At 51.7% G+C, this 21,033-nt stretch overlaps 1 protein-coding gene across 1 annotated transcript in view; it reads right to left on the reverse strand.

Annotated features, from left to right (window-relative positions):
• Window positions 1-10,661, reverse strand: part of LOC144120224 (uncharacterized) — a 36,781-nt gene extending 26,120 nt beyond the window's left edge. Inside the window, exons 1-2 of the mRNA XM_077652629.1 lie at window positions 10,562-10,661; window positions 5,801-5,979 (exon numbers count right to left, since the gene is read on the reverse strand). Of these exons, the coding sequence (XP_077508755.1) occupies window positions 5,801-5,979; window positions 10,562-10,661 (279 nt within the window). The remainder of the gene's footprint in view (window positions 1-5,800; window positions 5,980-10,561) is intronic.
• Between the last annotated feature and the right edge of the window lie 10,372 nt (window positions 10,662-21,033).

Raw genomic sequence — 21,033 nt, forward strand, 5'->3', positions numbered from 1 at the left:
CTAACAGCACTCTTGTCAATACAGGTGAGTACTTACTCCTTTTTGCACGTTTTCAAGCCGTTATATGCTTAGGCTACTCCTCCCATGATGTCCTGCTCATTACCGGGGGATGACTTGTGCCAGGTCACGTCAAAGACATCCGTATTTTTTTTAAAACCGTTTACTCTATTTGGTTTTATTATTGTGTTTGCATGGTTGGTTTGGTTCATGGCTTGTAGGGGCTTAACGTACCAAAGCGACTGAGACTGAGGGACGCCGTAGTGAAGGGCTCCGATAATTTTGACCACCTGGGGTTCTTTATTGTGCACTGATATCGCACAGTACATGGGCCTCTAGCGTTTTGCCTCCATCGAAATGCGACTGCCGCGGCTGTGATCGAACACGCGTCCTTCGGGTCAGAAGCCGAACGCCATAACCACTGAGCAACCGAGGCGGCTTATCGTCACCATTACACGATTGCTCGAAAGAGTTTTTCTGTCGCATGCGGACCATATGGGTCATTTGAGACGTCAAAAAACTGCAACGCAGGGGCAGTAACTGCCCATAAGCAGTAGTCAGATGCCTATATGTTCGTCCAGCACCGCGAACAAAGAATACATTATATGGCAGGACGTAGACGTGCCTCGGGTACTTTGTGGTAAGTTAGTAATAATTTTGATAATATGTAAACTTCAGTGCTTAATCATTGCAGTTATTGAGCTTGACAATTGTGAGAAAATTTCGCATATTATGCGTTGTGGCACTAGAAATTGTATAAAAATAATTGCTTGCGTGTTCACTCGCAAGCATGCACGCACACCCGCCACACTTTCACACACAAATAAAGAACATTTGCCACTTTTCCTCATAATAAAATATTCCTTCAAAAATATACTGTACAATACGTACCTGTGCATTCATATAGATACGCCATTCCTGTTGCGAAATACTTCTCGATTGCCTCCACCTGGCAATCACTGACCTCGATTCGCTGGCTGTTGGCATTCGCACATGCTTCGGGAAGAGCTGTAAACGCAGCCTCAGCGTAATGATGAGCGTGAGCAACGGCGGAAGCAGATGCCCTCGGTTGTCAGTGCTGTGGTGGAGCTGCAGGTCTCTCAGTAGCGCCAGCACCGATTCCTTAGAGAATTAAAATCGGAGTGAAGACTCTTGATCTCAGTACGGTTCCATCGTATTTGGTCTTGTCCCGCAAGAACATCACTGTGGGGCGTCCACGCACTAATTCAGCCACATAGAAAGGAATCTGCTGAAGCCGTCGAACCTGCAGGCTACCGATACGAAGTTTAATATAAACGAAGTTGCCATTTCAAACTCAGTGTCGCTGTAGCCGCCGGAGTATACCCACTGCGCACGCGTGCAGAGCTGGTGGTTGTGCAATTAAGCATGCGTTCAGGTCAAGGCGGGAGGTAAAGAAGCATGAAGGTAGCGTTGTGCCTAACTCAAGAAAAAGATCTTCCAGGGGAGGACTCACTTAAGGCACTGCACCTTAGTAGGGCGTATTGAAATTGACTGAAGGACGGCGAGGTGCTCTTAACACGTCCTTACTGAGGCAAGGAGCGTTCTAGAATTTGGCCCTCTGTCTTGAGCGATTCCATTCACTGCGTGACAGAGCCAAACTTGAAAATGATCCGTTCTTCAGTGAGGATGCTTTAAGAGCGCTACCCTTTTCTTCAGTCAATATTTAAACACGCGGTACTAAGCACCTCTTTAGGAGCCAAGGGTTAGGAAATAAGGGGCTTCTTATGAGATACATTTTAAGGAAGCCAGCAGCCACCAAATGCAACGAATGCAGAGGAGTATAGGTTTTTTATTTGAGGTATTTTATGGCTGAAAGATCATTGATTAGAAAGCAGAAAAGTACCAAATGCCGCAGCTTGGATCCTAACCCACAACCTCCGTATGTCGTGCATGGTGCTCTTCCAAGTGAGCTCTGGCGGTGGCTGTCCAGACTTCTGCTTTGGGGGTATTTATGTTCATCATCATCATCATCATCATCATCATCATCATCATCATCATCAGCCTTACTACACCCACTGCAGGGCAAAGGCCTCTCCCATGTCTCTCCAATTAACCCTATCCTTTGCCAGCTGCATTTATGTTCGGTGTATCCCAAACTTGAGCATGTTCACCAGCGCCAACCTCGTCCATAGTGGCTCATATACAAGGTCCTGCAGTGTCACGTGGAACGTGATCGAAAGGAGAGGGTAGCCTCAATTATTGCGCGTTTTTATTAAGGTAGGCAGAAAGCTGCCTTCCGGCCTTCATTCTTCGCTGCTTGACCTTAATGCATGCTTCACTGCACAGCCACTCGCTCTGCACGCATGCGCCGGAGGCCGACTCAGTCATCTGCGGCGACACCGAGCACAGAATGGCTGCTTCTCCTACGCTATAGACGTTGTATCCGCGGTCTGCGGGTTCGGCGATTTGGCCAGGCCTGTCTTCTGTGCGCCTAAGTTTACGCGATGTGTGCGCGCCCGGCTCCTTCAATGATGTGCTTCCGTCTGCCGCCCTCTGACACCACATTTGTTTGTTTCCTTATTTTGACCAGAAGATCGGTGTTTGGGGACCAGCATTCTTAGGCAGGGTTCCTTTCTCTTTCTTGATAAACAACTCAGAAGATATGATGGATGGAGAAAAAAAAAATTAGCACGGGTAGAAGGAGAGAGAATAAAGCGCCGCTCACATCGCACTTGAACAGCCTGAGGTTGCAAGACCAACTATGTTTACATTCCAAGCCTTTCAGAACACTGAAAAAGTACGCGTAAATTGTTAAATGAACACAAATAGATATAATGAATAAAATATTTTACATGGTTGCAAGAATTCAGACAAATTTATATCTATCATTACGCACATATTTCCGACATTGTACGCGTAACATCCGCTCCTCGTCGCTGTGAGGACCTCTTTATTTTGAGAAAGCGGCTAAGGGCGCTACTAAAATTCGATGCCGCCCTTCAACGGTACCCTGAGTCTAATAATCACGGAGGGCTCCTTTCCTAAAGCAGCGAAGCTGCGTAAGGTAAGGAGCGTTTTTAAAATTGGCCCATTGTTTTGAAGGTTTCCGCTAAGCTTTGCTGCTCGAGCAGGACATTATTGTTCCGATCTGCTTTGACAAGACGACTCTTGCGTAGGAACTCGTGGTCGCATTGATTTGGAGATGAAAAATGTGGCTGGAAAGTATCTGCCACTTCTGTATGTAATGTCTTAGCCACAAGAAACAAAGCAACGGTATTTGTTTCATAGCCGTGCGGCGGAGAAGCAGAACAGACAAAAAAAAATGAAGACACAGCTTGACAGGGTCTCTGAGCCTTTCACAAATCATATGTGTACACGCATGTATAAAGGTACACTTGGCATATATCAAAGTATCGGAATTCGTGAAATACTACGCGTCTCTAATTTTCAGCTTCCTCTCAAGCCTGAGATCTTTTGGCTGTGGCGTGCTTAGTCTCTTTCGTGAAGCCCCCTTCGGGAGATGTGTGCTCGTCAATAAGTGGCCCTTTAACTTAAACAGAACTTGAAGAGGCCATTGATCAGTTGCCACTTTCAAAGACACCTGGGCCTCATGGCCTTTCTGTAGCATCTTACAAGGCATTTAGCTCCTATTGAGTCCAATTCTGTTTAAGATTTTCACCATTTGTCTGAATATCAGAGTTCTGCCGCAAACGTTACGAGGCGAGGACCACCTTGTCGTCCGAACATGGTGTCCGCAAATGTTTGTTTGGATTCTAGGTATGTCGAAAGTCTGTCTCTGACCATAGTTTCCATCAACTTCCCCACACAAGAAGTCAGTGAAATAGGTCGGTGATTCTCAATATCGATGGCTTTTTCGGGTTTCGGTAAGAAAGTGACTAATGCAGTTTTCCAGTCCATTGGAAGGTGTGTGCCCACGTTCCAATATGTTGTTAAAGTAGTGGAGAAGGCGCAGGTATGCCGAGTCCGGAAGGTTAGTAAGGAGCCTAACCGTCACTCTATCCCGTGCGGGCGCTGTGCAGCGCTTCATTTTCCAGGGCCGCTTTTACCTCGTAAAGCCGGGACGGTCTTTCCAGGTGCTCATTCCCAGAGCCTGCATATGAGTATGCCGACCCGCGGGAGTCCTGAATGCTACAGAGATCTCTGAGCGCTGTAGCCAAGTTGGAAGGGCCGCAGTCTTTCTTGGAAATGCCAAACTGAAAGTGCCTCTGTTTCAGAAACCCTGCTGTTTTTGGGTTTCGTTGCGTGTTTGAGCCGGATTGACCAAAGTGCGAAAGAGGCGCCATGTGCTCCGATTACATATTTGTCGAGCCGCAGTATTACAGCGGTCCACCCAGTTTGAGTTGGCGAGTTGGGCCGCATATTCGGCTCCCTCCTGGGTGAGTGCCGCGATACAAATTTTGAGTTGGCGGTTGTGCTTCTGCGGGCGCCATCGGCGGATGAGGCTAGGCCGTTCCTCCCAGAGGTGCAGGTGGTGGTTCCACCGCCGGCGTTGTCTTTGGGAGCTTAACTTGTTCAACCTTACGAAGCTGGGTCACCAAATGTTGAGACCATGATTCATAATCCTGTTGGGCTATAGGTTCAGGGTTAATGTACTCCGAGCAAAAGCCAATCCACATATCGTGTTTTTGGTGAAGGGAAGATCCGGGCACGTGTCCCGTGTTACGGAGTTACCTGTTCTGGTGGGTGTGAGCAGGATCCGTGTGGAGGGCTAGGCCCAAGGTGGAGATAAGCTGCACCAGCTTTCTTCCGTTTTTTCTCTTCTTTACTGTAGTCCCGGAGAGGACTGGGGTCATCGAAGTCCCCAACTATGATGAGGGGTTTCTTTCATGCGATCATGATGGCTTTTTTAAGTATCTCAGTGTATGTTACATTCGGTAGTTTGGGTGAGCTGTATATGCTAAGTACATGTAGCCAGGGGTCCCGTTCTCTAAGCGGAAGGAGGGCCACCATAACGTACTAATAGGCCGCGTTAAAGGCGAGTTCGACAGGGGTAGCCGTAAAAGTTTTGCTCACGTAGAGTGCGGTCCACGTGTCCCACTGGTAGACCGTAAAGTTAGTCAATCTGGCACTATCCCCCAGCTTTTGGAGAGAAACCGCTGTGGGCAGTTCTGGGAGCGTTGTTAAGTGGATTCGGAGGGCCGCACGCTTAGTGTGTGCGCAGAAACCTCAACAGTTCCACTGAATAATTGTGGTTGAGGCCGAATTTGTGTGCGAGTTCCGGCGTTTGCTAGTGTCACCCGCCATTGTGCTCACTGAGGTTTTGCATACCACACTGGAGGCGAGAAAAGCCGACGGCGCCTGCCTGACAGACCACTGCCGTGTGTGGGACTCCCTCCATTGTCAAATCCTCCTCTTCAGAGGGGGTTTAAAGTCTGACAATTTTGCGGCTCACGCTGTTGCTTGAGAGGCGCTTAACAGAACCTGACTTGCAAGCCTTGTTACGTAGTTTTTGGATCTGAGCCGCTGTGAGGCTAGGGATCCTTTCTAATACGTGTTGAAAGGAAGCTGCAAGTTGCGCCTCTTGGGTCCTAAAGCATGTCGGGATCTGGACTTCCATCGCGGCGCTCAACCTCGCTTCGATTGTGTTCTAATCTGGTTCTGGAGCCACCTGCTCCGCGGGGGCACTCTTCGTTTCTTCAGCCGCCTGAGAGGGTGTACCGGATTTCATTTTGCGTTGTTCGGGCAATGCCAATTTAAGCGTTATATATTCGACTTGTTCGCGTAGGGCCGCCATTACAAGCTGCTCTGGCGTTTTGGATGGCGTTTTGGGTGTGGGCGGGAGGGCGGTGAGAGAGGGGGCTACCCTGCCCTTGCCGCTCACCTGTGGCCCATGCTCTACTCTAGCTGCCCATGACTGCTGATCCCCTGGCTTTGACTGCTTGTTGGCGTCAGCCGCTCGTTCTTGAGAGAGTGGAGGTGTGCCCTGTTTCCCGTCTGTCACCTTGGGGGTGGGTCCACGAATATTTGGCTCGCGTTGAGCCGTCTGCTTGGCGCCCGCACCTGGTTGCAGGTCCCGGGATGAAGGCGAGTTGAGTGGGGAGACGTCGTTGGGGTGCTTCCCGCCGCGTTCCGATTTCTTTTTTTTTGCCCTTCTTTTTGGCCCCGGTGGTGAGGTCTAGCGCGGTTGTAGAGGTTCACAGTACCTGACTTTAGAAGTACGATCCCCGGTGACATAAGGACCGGCGCACAATGAGCACCGTGGCGTATACTCATACGGCGCACGCGCACCTTTGACGAGCTGAGCGGCAGAGCAGCAAAATCCGCACAGTTCAGCTTTCCGGCCTGAGCACGCATCCTTGCGGTGTCCGATAGCACCACACAGACTACAGGCAGGCACAGTCTTCTTGTAAGTCTGGACTGAAACCAGTAAAGCATCGTAGCGCACATACCTTGGCTCCGCTTTGCCGGCAAAGGTGAGCCGCGCTTTGTTTGAAGCGCTCAATTTCCGGATATGCAGGATTTCTCCACCGCGCCAGTGGACTATTACAAAAATGAATTTTGAGCTTCAGCTGACGCCTTGATGACCTCTTGTTAAATCGACTGGAAACCAACATGAACCCAATGTATGTTGAGCCTAATAAACATCTGCTAAACAAATGTTTGGTTGGTTATACTCAACACAGTCTAGATCAGAGAATTTAAGTTTATTTTCTGCTTTAAAAGATTTTACAGAGCATGCAAATCATAAATTTAGGCCTCTAGGTGCATTAGTTTAAACATGAAAATGGACTCCTTTCAAAAGTATTTATTTCGATAGATTGGGGGTTAGCTCTGACATAAATGCCAAGTTACACGAAAATTGAATATGTTGTGATAGTTATAAGCACAATGGAACATGACAATGTTGTGTGCTAACGCGTTACATAATCTAACTGTTCATAATGAGCGGATTTATCCAATAGAGAGAATATCTTGCTTCTTGCTTATGTGGCGACACACTCTGCGAACATTTCCGTCCAGCCTCTGCCTTGTTATCATCGAAGTAGAAGACTTGGAATGGCGTCGCCGTTGGCAAGTACTGCCGACGAGGGAGCGTCTCGCATGATGGGGCGTCGTACCAAATGCGCGCTGCACCAATTGCGGCGCTGTTGAGACACAGAGGCACGCCCTGGAAGACTGCGTCGTAGCACGTACTTTGTGGCTCCTGATCTACAGGATGTTTAGGGTGCGCCCGCGCCAGCGCTACTCGCGAAGGCGCTCAATCTTTGAGCGCCTCGTGATCACAATAGTGATGCACATGCTTTGGAAGCGACGTAATTTGGCCTAAGTGCGCGGAAGACGGCAACGCGCCATGTTTCCGCTCTTCAGGAGCGTGCCCCTCATTGTGTGGGAATTCCTAGAAGAGTTGACAGTAGGCGGCGAAGCGCTGTTCCTGCGGCGCTAGTCGACCCAGTTTATTTCCGTACCTGGGGACAGAGTCGTGCTCCCAACCATGCAGTACTAGATAATATTCGTTGCGTATGCCGTGACATTGTCGTGGTAACGGGCACCATCCCCTTACCTATTTATGCCTATATCTAGGAACAAGTGTAGTACGCAGATGGTAACTTTCTCCCGCCCTTGCCCCTCACTCCACCCTTGTCGTTTGCTTTACCACCGCGTATTGAGATGTATGTTGGATTTGGAAAGAGTCTGTGCCAAGTGTTTTACTGTACACATATTTTTTGGCCTGTTCGGTACCTGTTCCTTTCTGTTCAAATTGGCTACTACTTCACCCATTTTTTTCTCCTGTTTCGAGATTGCCTTGTGTATGCGAACATTTCCGCCCAGCCTCTGCCTTGTTATCATCGAAGTAGAAGACTTGGAATGGCGTCGCCGTTGGCAAGTACTGCCGACGAGGGAGCGTCTCGCATGATGGGGCGTCGTACCAAATGCGCGCTGCACCAATTGCGGCGCTGTTGAGACACAGCGGCACGCCCTGGAAGACTGCGTCGTAGCACGTACTTTGTGGCTCCTGATCTACAGGATGTTTAGGGTGCGCCCGCGCCAGCGCTACTCGCGAAGGCGCTCAATCTTTGAGCGCCTCGTGATCACAATAGTGATGCACATGCTTTGGAAGCGACGTAATTTGGCCTAAGTGCGCGGAAGACGGCAACGCGCCATGTTTCCGCTCTTCAGGAGCGTGCCCCTGATTGTGTGGGAATTCCTAGAAGAGTTGACAGTAGGCGGCGAAGCGCGGTTCCTGCGGCGCTGGTCGACCCAGTTTGTTTCCGTACCTGGGGACAGAGTCGTGCTCCCAACCATGCAGTAATAGATAATATTCGTTGCGTATGCCGTGACATTGTCGTGGTAACGGGCACCATCCCCTTACCTATTTATGCCTATATCTAGGAACAAGTGTAGTACGCAGATGGTAACTTTCTCCCGCCCTTGCCCCTCACTCCACCCTTGTCCTTTGCTTTACCACCGCGTATTGAGATGTATGTTGGATTTGGAAAGAGTCTGTGCCAAGTGTTTTACTGTACACATATTTTTTGGCCTGTTCGGTACCTGTTCCTTTCTGTTCAAATTGGCTACTACTTCACCCATTTTTTTCTCCTGTTTCGAGATTGCCTTGTGTATGCGAACATTTCCGCCCAGCCTCTGCCTTGTTATCATCGAAGTAGAAGACTTGGAATGGCGTCGCCGTTGGCAAGTACTGCCGACGAGGGAGCGTCTCGCATGATGGGGCGTCGTACCAAATGCGCGCTGCACCAATTGCGGCGCTGTTGAGACACAGCGGCACGCCCTGGAAGACTGCGTCGTAGCACGTACTTTGTGGCTCCTGATCTACAGGATGTTTAGGGTGCGCCCGCGCCAGCGCTACTCGCGAAGGCGCTCAATCTTTGAGCGCCTCGTGATCACAATAGTGATGCACATGCTTTGGAAGCGACGTAATTTGGCCTAAGTGCGCGGAAGACGGCAACGCGCCATGTTTCCGCTCTTCAGGAGCGTGCCCCTGATTGTGTGGGAATTCCTAGAAGAGTTGACAGTAGGCGGCGAAGCGCGGTTCCTGCGGCGCTGGTCGACCCAGTTTGTTTCCGTACCTGGGGACAGAGTCGTGCTCCCAACCATGCAGTAATAGATAATATTCGTTGCGTATGCCGTGACATTGTCGTGGTAACGGGCACCATCCCCTTACCTATTTATGCCTATATCTAGGAACAAGTGTAGTACGCAGATGGTAACTTTCTCCCGCCCTTGCCCCTCACTCCACCCTTGTCCTTTGCTTTACCACCGCGTATTGAGATGTATGTTGGATTTGGAAAGAGTCTGTGCCAAGTGTTTTACTGTACACATATTTTTTGGCCTGTTCGGTACCTGTTCCTTTCTGTTCAAATTGGCTACTACTTCACCCATTTTTTTCTCCTGTTTCGAGATTGCCTTGTGTATGCGAACATTTCCGCCCAGCCTCTGCCTTGTTATCATCGAAGTAGAAGACTTGGAATGGCGTCGCCGTTGGCAAGTACTGCCGACGAGGGAGCGTCTCGCATGATGGGGCGTCGTACCAAATGCGCGCTGCACCAATTGCGGCGCTGTTGAGACACAGCGGCACGCCCTGGAAGACTGCGTCGTAGCACGTACTTTGTGGCTCCTGATCTACAGGATGTTTAGGGTGCGCCCGTGCCAGCGCTACTCGCGAAGGCGCTCAATCTTTGAGCGCCTCGTGATCACAATAGTGATGCACATGCTTTGGAAGCGACGTAATTTGGCCTAAGTGCGCGGAAGACGGCAACGCGCCATGTTTCCGCTCTTCAGGAGCGTGCCCCTGATTGTGTGGGAATTCCTAGAAGAGTTGACAGTAGGCGGCGAAGCGCGGTTCCTGCGGCGCTGGTCGACCCAGTTTGTTTCCGTACCTGGGGACAGAGTCGTGCTCCCAACCATGCAGTAATAGATAATATTCGTTGCGTATGCCGTGACATTGTCGTGGTAACGGGCACCATCCCCTTACCTATTTATGCCTATATCTAGGAACAAGTGTAGTACGCAGATGGTAACTTTCTCCCGCCCTTGCCCCTCACTCCACCCTTGTCTTTGCTTTACCACCGCGTATTGAGATGTATGTTGGATTTGGAAAGAGTCTGTGTCAAGTGTTTTACTGTACACATATTTTTTGGCCTGTTCGGTACCTGTTAATTTCTGTTCAAATTGGCTACTACTTCACCCATTTTTTTCTCCTGTTTCGAGATTGCCTTGTGTACTATTCGATTCTAATTATTTTCTGGTGTACTAAAATTCTCTTTGTGACCACCGCGTACTGAGATGTATGTTGCATTTGGAAAGAGGCCATGCCATGGTATTTACTGTACATAGATTTTTGACCTTTTCGGTACCCGTTTCTTTCAGTCCGAATTGGCGACTGCTTTGACCATTTTTTTTTGCTCCTTTGGTTTCGAGATTACCTTATGTACTATTCGTGTCTAAATATTGTCTGGTGTACAAATAAATTCTTTTCGTGGGTATGCTCGTCCGCTGCCCATAATAAACAGTTATTATGTTTTATGTTGGGATTTGTCCTTCGTAAGAATGGCATCCCACATCTGGTGACCCGGGCAACGAACAATAACGCATCGACGTCCTTCAGCATCCAATGACTTCGCACATCTGGTGATCTCGACGCCGGCATCCTCCCACATCTGGTGACCCGAACGCCGGCATCCTCCCACATCTGGTGACCCCTCGAGCCGCACCTTCTCCCTCATCTGCCTTCCTGGATGGCTCACTGGCAGGACCTAGCCCACGACCCGTCGCTTCCGGCGTTCTGTCCTCAAGGCATCGGCGAGTGGTTCGCTCATTTCGAGGCAGCGCTGTACCTGAATGGCATCACCATCAAGCCGTTCAAACACGCAGTCTTCTGCGATATCCTCCCGCCCGACCTGCTGTGCAGGATCGCCTGCCCTGCCTTGGGCAGCCAGCCGTACAACGAGCTGTGCGCTGCCATTCTGGCGGACTTCGGCGTCTCCTACAGCCCGCTGCCGCTCTACGACGCTGCAGACCCGCTGTCGCCGTCGCCAGCAGCTGTCCCAGCCTCGCTCTCGCTCATGCACCCTTCGTTGGAACCCTGCCCACCTCGGCAACCCCTGGCTTCCTCCCCGCCACTCCTGCCTAGCATCTCTTGCCCGAACGTCCCTTTCCACGACACACGAGAGGCCCATTCGGCCCAGTCCCCGCCTCCTCGCCCACAGCTGCCGCTATAGCCACAGCCTCCTACCGACAAGTAACGCTCTGTGACCATCGTCATGTCGCGTTTTTCGGCAACTCCGTCTGCCTCGCCACACCAGCCTATGCAGTGCTGTCTATAAGCCGCAGTCAACTGTTCCTGCCGAGCTCTCGGCCAAGCCCCAGCCAGCCAGCCACAGCCCCAGCCCCTCCAACGGTCCCCAACGCACCAAACATCCCACGAAGCACGATGAGAAGGCGAAACCAGTGACAGCGGCACCAAGCATGGTTATAGTCACCCGCCTTATTTTGCGTAACAACGACTCTGAACCGGTGCCTGCGCCTGTCCTCCGGCCACCCCTTGGCATCCCGACGGCCCCGGCTTTCCTGACGCCCACGGCTCTCTCGGCGGCCTCGGCTCTTCCGGTGCCCGCGGCCGTCTCGGTGGCCTCGGCTCACCCGGTGCCCACGGCCCTCTCGGCGGCCTCGGCCCTCCCAGCGGCCCCGGCCCTCCCAGCAGCCCAGATCCTCCCGGCAGCTCCGCCACTCCAGGCGCCTCCGATTGCCGCTACATCGCTGGCGTCCTCCTACGTCCACTGCTCGTCGCCAGTGGCAAGGGCGCCACTCGTGCGGCCACCCGTCACGTTCAGGCCAATCGCCCATAGGCTGGCTGTGAGCGTGTCCCAGCAGCACCATGCCGACCACCACAGCCAGAACCCTGCCTGGAACCTCGCTGCGCCTGTACCCCCACCTCTGGGTACCGGGCAGCTCGGCCCGGCATCTTCTGCGCCAATCTCGCTGACCCTTCTTCTTCACCTGCCACTCCACGCCCCTCGCTGCACCCCGAAACCTCGGCCGCAGCGCCGCAGCCAGAGTCGCCCGCCTGAGCCGCGTCTTTTTGGACTCCGGACGGCCTGCACGACTCTTAACACATCCGATTTTTACAAGCCCCGAGGGCTCTCCACTCCGCGGGGAGGGGGGGGGCGGAGGGGGGTGATGTGGCAACACACTCTGCGCACATTTCCGCGCAGCCTCTGCCTTGTTATCATCCGGCCCAGCGTAACACGGCCACGCGCTGGACTGCGTTACCGATAAAACACAGCGCCACCGCTGCGTCACCCGAGGCACGCGTCACCGGCGGCGGCTACAAAAACAGGCTGCCCGGCTGGAAATAGCGGCTATTTTACTTCCGCTTCCGAGACGAGCGTAGCTTTGTTCTATGTTGGGAGTCGTCCTTCGACAGAATGGCATCCCACACACATGTAGTTATAGGTTTCAAATATCCTGTGGAAGCCCCCATTAATATTTTTCTAGCTAACTGCTATTCAGATATTGTAATGGCAAGCCTTGAATACGTTAACTTTAGTTAAGCTAAAACTTCGTGAATAGGACGAGGGCAAGAGTCAAAGAAAGCATAACATCACGCGTGCACTGGCGTAGTGTTCGTTTCGTTGCCTCCTCTCTGTGTTCTAATCATCTGGTCTTACCTTCCTTCGAAATGAACCAACTAGCTCGCAAGGACGTTTCACTGTAGCTTTAATTCTGTTTTCGGCATTTCTTCTGGAGGCTCTGTGAGCAGCGGCGATGGCCAGCGTCCGCGGAGCGAGCGGACGCATCTCACCTGGACTCCGTGTTTTTGCTTTCAACTGCGGGTTTTTTTTTTAGTCACACCTTAATGAAAGTGCGTCGACCGGATAGATGAAGTTATGTGGACCACCGGAAACCCTATTTCCGAGGTAGGGGACCGCTTTTTCCCAATTTAAAGGACTTTTGTGTGCCGAGAGGAGCGTCTACCGCTGGGCCTAACGTCGACCTCGGCCTCGGCTGGGGGAGCGGTAGGCCTAGCCCGAGCCTCGCTGAAGCCGCCAGCGGAACATCGAACCATCGGTAATTACGCAAGTGAGCATTGACCTAAGATGACTATTGCTATGCGTGTATAGGTGGACGGCATCGAAATTTCGCCGGAACAGTGCACAAGATCGCAAGGCTGGAAACCTGCCGGTGAGAGAGAGGCACAAAGGCATGGGCAAGCTAGGCCAAAATCCCGTACTTCAAGCGAGCCAAGATGGCGCCAAGGCCACAGCTGATGTCAACAGCCGGAGCAACAACCTCGGCGGTGGCGCCACTGCCAGCGATACACGTCACTCAAGGGCGAAACGTGTAAACAAGGGCAAATTGTTGAAGGGCGCGCTCATGCTAGACTTGCCACGCGGCGGCATAAAGATCGTGTTACGCCCACGAGGCGGGCTACACCTCATTGACGCGACCCGCGTTGAACTAAATCGTACAATTGCGGTGGCGGCACAAATCCCAGCCAATGAAGCAAGTGAGGACGTCGTGTGCCCCAACCTTCAGCAGAATATCGTCGTGGTGAGCACCTCCAAGAGATATCACGCCGACCGATACGCTGCAGTAGGAAGGATCGACATACGCGGCACGGCGCACGAAGTAGGTACCTATGAAGCGGCCCCCCACGGCACGGTGAAGGACATCATAAGGGGCATCCCGCTCGAGGATACGGCCCTGGAGATTCAGGTCAATGTTGCGCACAAGCATAACCAGACGGCCCTACAGGCAAACCGAATTGGTAAGACCCCATCAGTCGTCATTGCCTTCGAGGGCCCACAAAGTACCCAATTACGTGAGATACGGTAACCTGCTCACGGAGTGCACGTTGCACAGAAAACAAATCGACGTATGATGTGCGTGAGGAAGAGTGGGCCACAGAATGGATGTGTGCCCGGATCCTTCGAACACGATCTGCCGAGGGTGCGGAGTCTCTAAACCCGCCGAAGACTACAGATGTGTACCGAAGTTTGGCCTCTGTGGCGAGAAACACCTGACCGTGGACAAGGACTGCTAAGCCCGCTTCAAGACGCCCTACGTCGTCCGCCGGCGGCGCTGGGAACGGCACCGAGCGGATGAAGGAGACGCCGGGAGAAGGAACCGAGACAAGAGAGGTCCTGCAGGCGGACCCCGCCGTAGCGACTTCAAACAAAGGGGGCGGTCACACACGCAAGGCCGGAGCAGCAACAACAGAAGCAGAGGAAACGGCCGCCAGAGTCGCTCCCGATTGAAGACACCATCCGGGGGCGGTAACGGTGGCGGCAACCGCCGCTTGCGCTTCCGGGCCAGTTCGGGACGTGGGGACAGTTCGAGGTCCCGGAGCGAGTCAACCGGACGCCGAGGGATCGGAGGGAAAAAGGTGGGCTGGACCAACAGGGCTCCCGTCGCTCCAACCAGCGACACTGAATTCCCACCCCTCACCCCCTCCCGACCCCTTAACACACAAGCAAATCCGCAAAAGGACAGTAGCCAAGTGATACAGCTTAGGAGGATCATAGAGCGCCAAAACGGTCAGATCCAGGCGCAGACCGCCCAAATACGGGCGCTTATGAATAAGATCGAAACGCTGGCGAGTAACAGCAGCTCGGCAAATGAAAGACTCCGAACCAACAGCACGGCGGCAAACAACGCCGCAGGCTTGCGCAGGGTGCCGCGGAGGGACCCCCCTCACCCGGCATAGGGAGGACGGAGGGAGAGGCTGGGGCCACGCAACGTGCATCAAGTAATCAAGAGGCGATGGACACCGAAGAGAGCCCCGCGAGCGCAGAGGCAGCGGCGACCCCACATACCGCGACCACGGCGACGGCACAGATCCCACGAGAAGGAGGGCTGATGGCCATTTTGGCCGTAATTTCAAAATTAATGAAAGGCTAAGCAAAATGGACGCCCACCTTGAAGCTGTCGAGAGTCAGTCTCATACGCCATCAGTGAGGAACAAGCACATAGGGCCAAAAGTGGCCTCAACATCGGTGAGGAACCGCTTCGCGTCCCTGAGCGGGCCGAAAAAATCAAAGACGCGATCGCGAAAAGGCGCAGTCGACTCAAGACGTTCGGAAAGATGATGCAGAAGCCAAGTAAGAAGCACAAGAAGAAGACCGAGGGGACACCACCATAATTTACCAATGAAACTGTCGCGGGATTCGCAACAAAGAAGCGGAACTAATGTTACACATTGACGGGCAAGAAAACAAGCCCGATGTAATTGCTCTACAGGAAACAAACGGGAAACCAAGACTTTAGGGGTACTTCACTTACACGGACCACATGGAGAACGGAACGGCAGTGCTCGTCCGCAGCAACGTGGCGGCAACTTAAAATGTCACGGCGAAGGGTGGATGCGAGCACACGCTAGTCGAAATTCATGCCAGAGAAATTGGCAGCTCGGGCAATTTATTTGCAGTGAGCGCGTACGGCCGGCCATCCCAACGACAGTACGAATTTGACTGCATCGTGAGCCAGGCGAAAGGGTTGGCGGGGACCTGGCCGTTGCTGATTCTCGGCGACTTTAATGCCCCTCACACAACGTGGGGTTATCAATTCCAGTCCAAGAGAGGAAAAGCACTGGCCAAAGCAATGGAGGATCACGAGATGGCCCTCCCAGACTTATCGTGGTTATCGGGCACGTTAGCCGTCTCCTGGAAAAGCGAAGAAGTGGACCTGGGGTCTGACCACAGCGTGATCGGCATCAAGATTCGAGGCTCCCGATATCGGGCTGTGCTGGGGACAGCGTGGATCACGGATTGGAACAAGATGAGAAAGCTTGCCCAAGAACAAGAAGAGGCGTCCAAGGAAGAATCGGAACAAGCTGAAATACAGAAGACCTACGCCGAATGGGCAAGGGATCAGAAGAAGGCTCTCGAAAAATTCACCCAAGAAATCGCAATGACGTCGCAGACACCGTACGTGGGCGCCAGACTGACCCACATGTGGGCCGCCCGACACTCGTTAACACGGCGATGGAAACGTCAGAGACACAGCATAAAGTTGGCCAAGCGTAGGGTCTTCAACAAAGAGATCGCCGAGTATACGGCCAAACTATGTGGGGAACATTGGCTGAAGGCGTGCGACGGCCTGCAGGGCAAGCTCTCGACGGGGAAGACGTGGTGTCTCTTGAGGCATCTGATCGACCCGCTGAGTAGCAAAACTGCGACCAATCGCAACCTCACCAAAGTATTGAACACGTACAAGGGAGACGGCCGCAAGCTCCTGGCAGACCTGAAGGCGAATTACGTAAAGACAGAGAAAGGCCAGTACCCGGTGCCCGAGAGGTACGAAGTACCCGACAATGAAGAGCTGGACCGGCCGTTTACCATGACAGAACTGTGGACAGCGATAGATGACAGTAACTAGAGAAGTGCACCCGGCAGGGACGCCATAACTTAGAAAGTTCTCGGTAACATGAGCGGTGCAGCGGCCTGCGGCCTCCTAGAGCACATCAACGAAGCCTGGGAGAGCTCACGGTTGCCGAAGGAATGGAAGGACGCCGAGGTGCGCTTCATTCCAAAGCCCGGCAACGCCCTCACGATAGACAACATGCGGCTCATCTCCCTCACGTCCTGCGTGGGGAAGGTGATGGACCGCATAGTCCTTTGCCGGCTGCAGAAGCACCTCGAAGAAACGGATCAGATGCCGGAGACGATGTACGGCTTCAGGCAACATCTCAGCACCCAAGACGTATTGATCCAACTCCACGAACTGGTCGTCAAGCCCGCAACGAGGCACGCGCCGCACGGGATACTCGCCCTCGACCTGAAGGGAGGGTTTGACAACGTGTCCTACGCGAGCGTGTTGCAGAGCCTGAACAAGGCCAGGTGTAGCCGAAAGACATTCGGCTACATAAAAGATTTTCTGCCAAACCGAACGGCGACCATCAGGATAGGGGAGGAGAGTCGGACCCCGTCGAGCTCGGCGATAGGAGCATCCCTCAGGGACCGGTCTTATTGTCGCCCCTGCTCTTCAATCTGGCCCTCCAGCCTCTGCCCGATCTACTCAAGCAAAACGAAGGCATGGACCACGCGTTCTACGCCGATGGTATTACGGTGTGGACGACCCGAGCCGGGTCCGACGCCTGGACGGAGGAAGCCTTGCAGCGGCCGGCAATGACCGTGCACGAGTACGCAAAGTCATGCAGACTGCGCTGCGCTCCCCAGAAATCATATCTGCTCATGATCCAACCGGGAAAATTCAAGAAGGAGCTGCCGCCGAACGTGATCATCACCATCGACGGAACGGTCATCACACGAGGCTTTGTAACACGAGGCTTCGTAAGGCAACGAAGCAAGCACTGGGCATGCCCATATACTCGTCCACGCAGAGACTGCTAGACATGGGAGCCTACAACACGGTGGAGGAGCTCATCGAAGCCCACCTCTCTAATCAGAGAATCCGGCTTAGTCACACGGAACACGGACGAGCCGTCCTACGCAAGATAGGATGGCAGATAGAGCCAGTACCCATGAAGGCGGCCCTTCCGGAGGACTGGAAGACGATCATTCGTACCAAACCCCTTCCCCGGAACATGACGCCGGGCAAGGACGACGGGAGGCGTACCGTGCGGGCCAAAGCCATAGCCCAGAAGCTGGAAGAGAACCCCACGCCTCGCTCCGAATACACAGTGACCGTGCAGCGGTGGTGGTTACATCAAAAGACCGGCAGATCGTTAGAGCGTCCCTGAAGACAACAGACCCCGCAGTTGCCGAAGAAGCGGCCGTGGCCCTTGCACTCCTCCGCGGCCCGAGCCATCTATCCAAGTGCAAGCCTGCGGGAAGAGCCATAGAGCTTGTGTGGGTGCCGGCTCACTCGCAGGTAGCAGGCAACATCACCGCCGACTACCATGCCCGAGAAATGTCAATCCGGGCCGAGCACGAGCCGGAAGAGCTACCGCACCCGGTCACCAGGTTTCGGGACATTACCCGGATGTGCCGCGAGGAAAGGTGCAGACTGCCAGAACCGCACCCAAAACTCACCAGGCCACAACAGACGATCCTGCGTCGAGAGCAGGCGGGATCGATTGCGCATCCCGTACTGATGAACCGCATGTACCCTACAGAACACGATATGCTCTGTCCGTTTTGCAAACGAGAAAAGGGCACCCTGCCGCACGTCTTGGCAGAGTGCACAAAACTCAAGACCCCCCTTCCTTCCCTTCCCGCAACATTCCCAGTCCCCAGCCCCTTGAGCGATGGGAGACCTTGTTATCCGACCCTGCCCTACCGATTCAGCTCGCACTGGTGGACAGGGGCCAGGAGCTGCTGGAAACATATGGTTCCCTTAAATAGGGAACCACCCGGCCTGGTGCCTGCGTGCACCACCGACTTATTTCGGGCTTAATAAATGTTGATTCATCATCTGTGAGCAGCAAATTACCAGGAGTTGGCTGATGATGATGATGACGAGGATGTGAGAAACAATGTCTTGTAAGGTCGCCAGAGAAATCAAGCAGATCACCCATGCTCTACTTGCACGATTTCTCTTAGCAATTTCTGCATCACAATAGCAAGGGAACAAAGCCGGCAGGCTGTTGACCATAGCCATGGCGATTTCAACAAAATAATTGTTTAACGCAGTCACCATATTAATTGTTGAGTAATTTCTGAATTTATGTTGAATCGTGGCAGTCGTCTCTAAGCCTAACAAAATGAAATCAGGATCAACTTTGACATGCGTCGTGTAAACTTAACCTTATCATATTATGCATATTAATCACGCATGCAGCACCGTTTAAGAGTCTAGAAAACCGCTCAAACGCTTTTTTTGCACAGAAAAAGGTGCCACTGGTGCATATCCTCTTTCAGGTATACGTTCTTTGGAGGATTTGTACGCGCCTATAAAAAGGGCGCTCAATTAGTGCTTTATTTCGTTTGTTTATGAATGAATCAAGGTCTTCAACTAAAGAACGTCGCACGTGAAGTTGGTTACTTCTAATACATAGAAAATAAATAAATAGTAACAGTAAAAGCTGATATAACTTTGCTGATAGGCAGGCCACTACCTGCGCAGATACGGACACCCTTGTCTGAGAGTATATAAGGGTGAAGCTGAGGTGGCGCTTTAGATGTAAAAGTTTTGAACTATTAGTAAGTTGTTATAGCCCCGTGTGAAATACTGTTCCATGCTCTATATTTGATAGTTGTGTAGGCGAGAGTGAATATATTTATGTATAGATACACTTGTATAACTCTTGTTTGTGCATATGTGTGGGGCTGTCAGCGTCACGTTAGCGTGAAATTGGAGCAATAAATGTGAATATATCGCCAAAAATAGCATCCGTAGTTGGTCCATCTTGTGCATTACGAATGTATTTGTAGAATTTTTTTGTTTACCACCACCGAGAATCAGAATGATTCTTTGAATCACCCCCGTGATTTCAACATGAATTCAACATCAAAGCAATGTAGAAATTGCGTTGAGAATGCTCAACTCTAGCACGGTGGCCACTTTTCCATTGACATTCTACGCTGCCTAAACAATCGACCAACGCAAGCCCTTCCTGGTCTCAACATGAATTCAAGATCCTGTAGGGTCACCTACATCATGTGCACGCCAGCGTATGTTTCAGTCTTCTGTAATTGCAATATAGTTACTTTGAGAAACGAAGAAATATTTATGTAATCTCAGACTTGCTCAGCAGTAAAAGTGCTTGTGTTTTACGGCAGTCATTTGGGCTGTCCGGTGTTTACCTCTTCCTGGAGCGCTCGAGTACCGAAGCAATGTATCAGGGAAGTGAACTAATGAAGAGATTACTGAGCCTTATCAATAAAGAAATGTTTACAAAACACTGTAAATAAACAAGATATCAAAAGAAGACATCACCTTCATTGTGATGTTTCGTTTTTATTATAAAACTGCTGGTTTCCAGGCACATTCACCAAGATCAGCCGGAATGCTTACGCTGCCAAACACACCTGTTACACGCAACAAATCTTTACCTTCCGATAATGAGGAGCCGTAACTAGCGAACGTAATTTGGTATGGTCGTGACAAATTCTGGGCTAAAGAAAAGGTCGAAAAAAGGGAAGGAGGACGCGGGGATGCTCGGAGGCTCAGTTCGCTAACTAAAGCACAAACTCTTACGTGGAAAATACAACTTCAAGAAAATGTATGCAAGCGCACCAGACGTTTTCCGATTCACACAATCTTTTTCCATTAGTCATACAGATCTTCCCTCCTCAGATGGAAGGGCTTAAAAAAACTTCCTCAAATGTGACCGGAACCGCGTAGACGAAGACGTGGATATTCGTCTAAACCCTCGCCAGGGAACGAGCCTTCTATTCTTGCGTTCAAGATTGCGCTTCAAGGAGTACCTTCCTTGCTCTGAACTACTTCACATGTGACCGCCAGAAACACGGTCGAGACTGCATGTGTGTTTTAGAAAGAGATTAGTGATTGAATATGGGTAGCAGTAATGATGACGGCGAGAAAAGAAAAAAATGCGAACGACAGTCTGTGTTCATTCGTCACAATACTTCAAAGAAGACGTGAATCGACGAGAGCACTGCACCGAAACAACCACGTTGCAATGTAACAGAGGCAGCTTGTGCACGACAGTGGGCAGATTTTCGCTGCTACAAATTAAGCATGCATATCTGTCTATGGGAGAGTAACTCTTTGTACTACATCCATTACGAATGAAGGCGTCAAGCAGGTTTTGCAGGCAGATCAACAAATTGCACAAATTAGAGCAAATTCATATGGTATGAGATTCGCGACAATCCAAATTCTGAAATTCCAGAGCAGTCAAGAAATTTCTCAGCTAGTTTTCTATTCGGGAACATAAGTTCGCGTATTGCGGCGGTGGTACATATGATCCCTTTATAATTTGGTCGAGAAAAGGTTATATCGCCCCTTTTCCTCTTTCATTGGTGCAGACAAGCATACTGAAACCTATTCCAGCGATTCTTTCATTCTGTCTAGCTGTCTCGCTCCCGCTGTCTGTTGGCTGTGCGCAGAAAAGCAAGATACGACCCTTGGTCGATATCTCGATCGCAGACAAATGGAAGGCTTACTGCAATGCGTTCCGCCCGCGCAGTTACGATGTTTTTCAGGCAGACTTGTAATGGCACTCACTCC

This window comes from Amblyomma americanum, chromosome 2 (assembly GCF_052857255.1).
Source record: "Amblyomma americanum isolate KBUSLIRL-KWMA chromosome 2, ASM5285725v1, whole genome shotgun sequence".
In the NCBI taxonomy this organism is placed as follows: domain Eukaryota; kingdom Metazoa; phylum Arthropoda; class Arachnida; order Ixodida; family Ixodidae; genus Amblyomma; species Amblyomma americanum.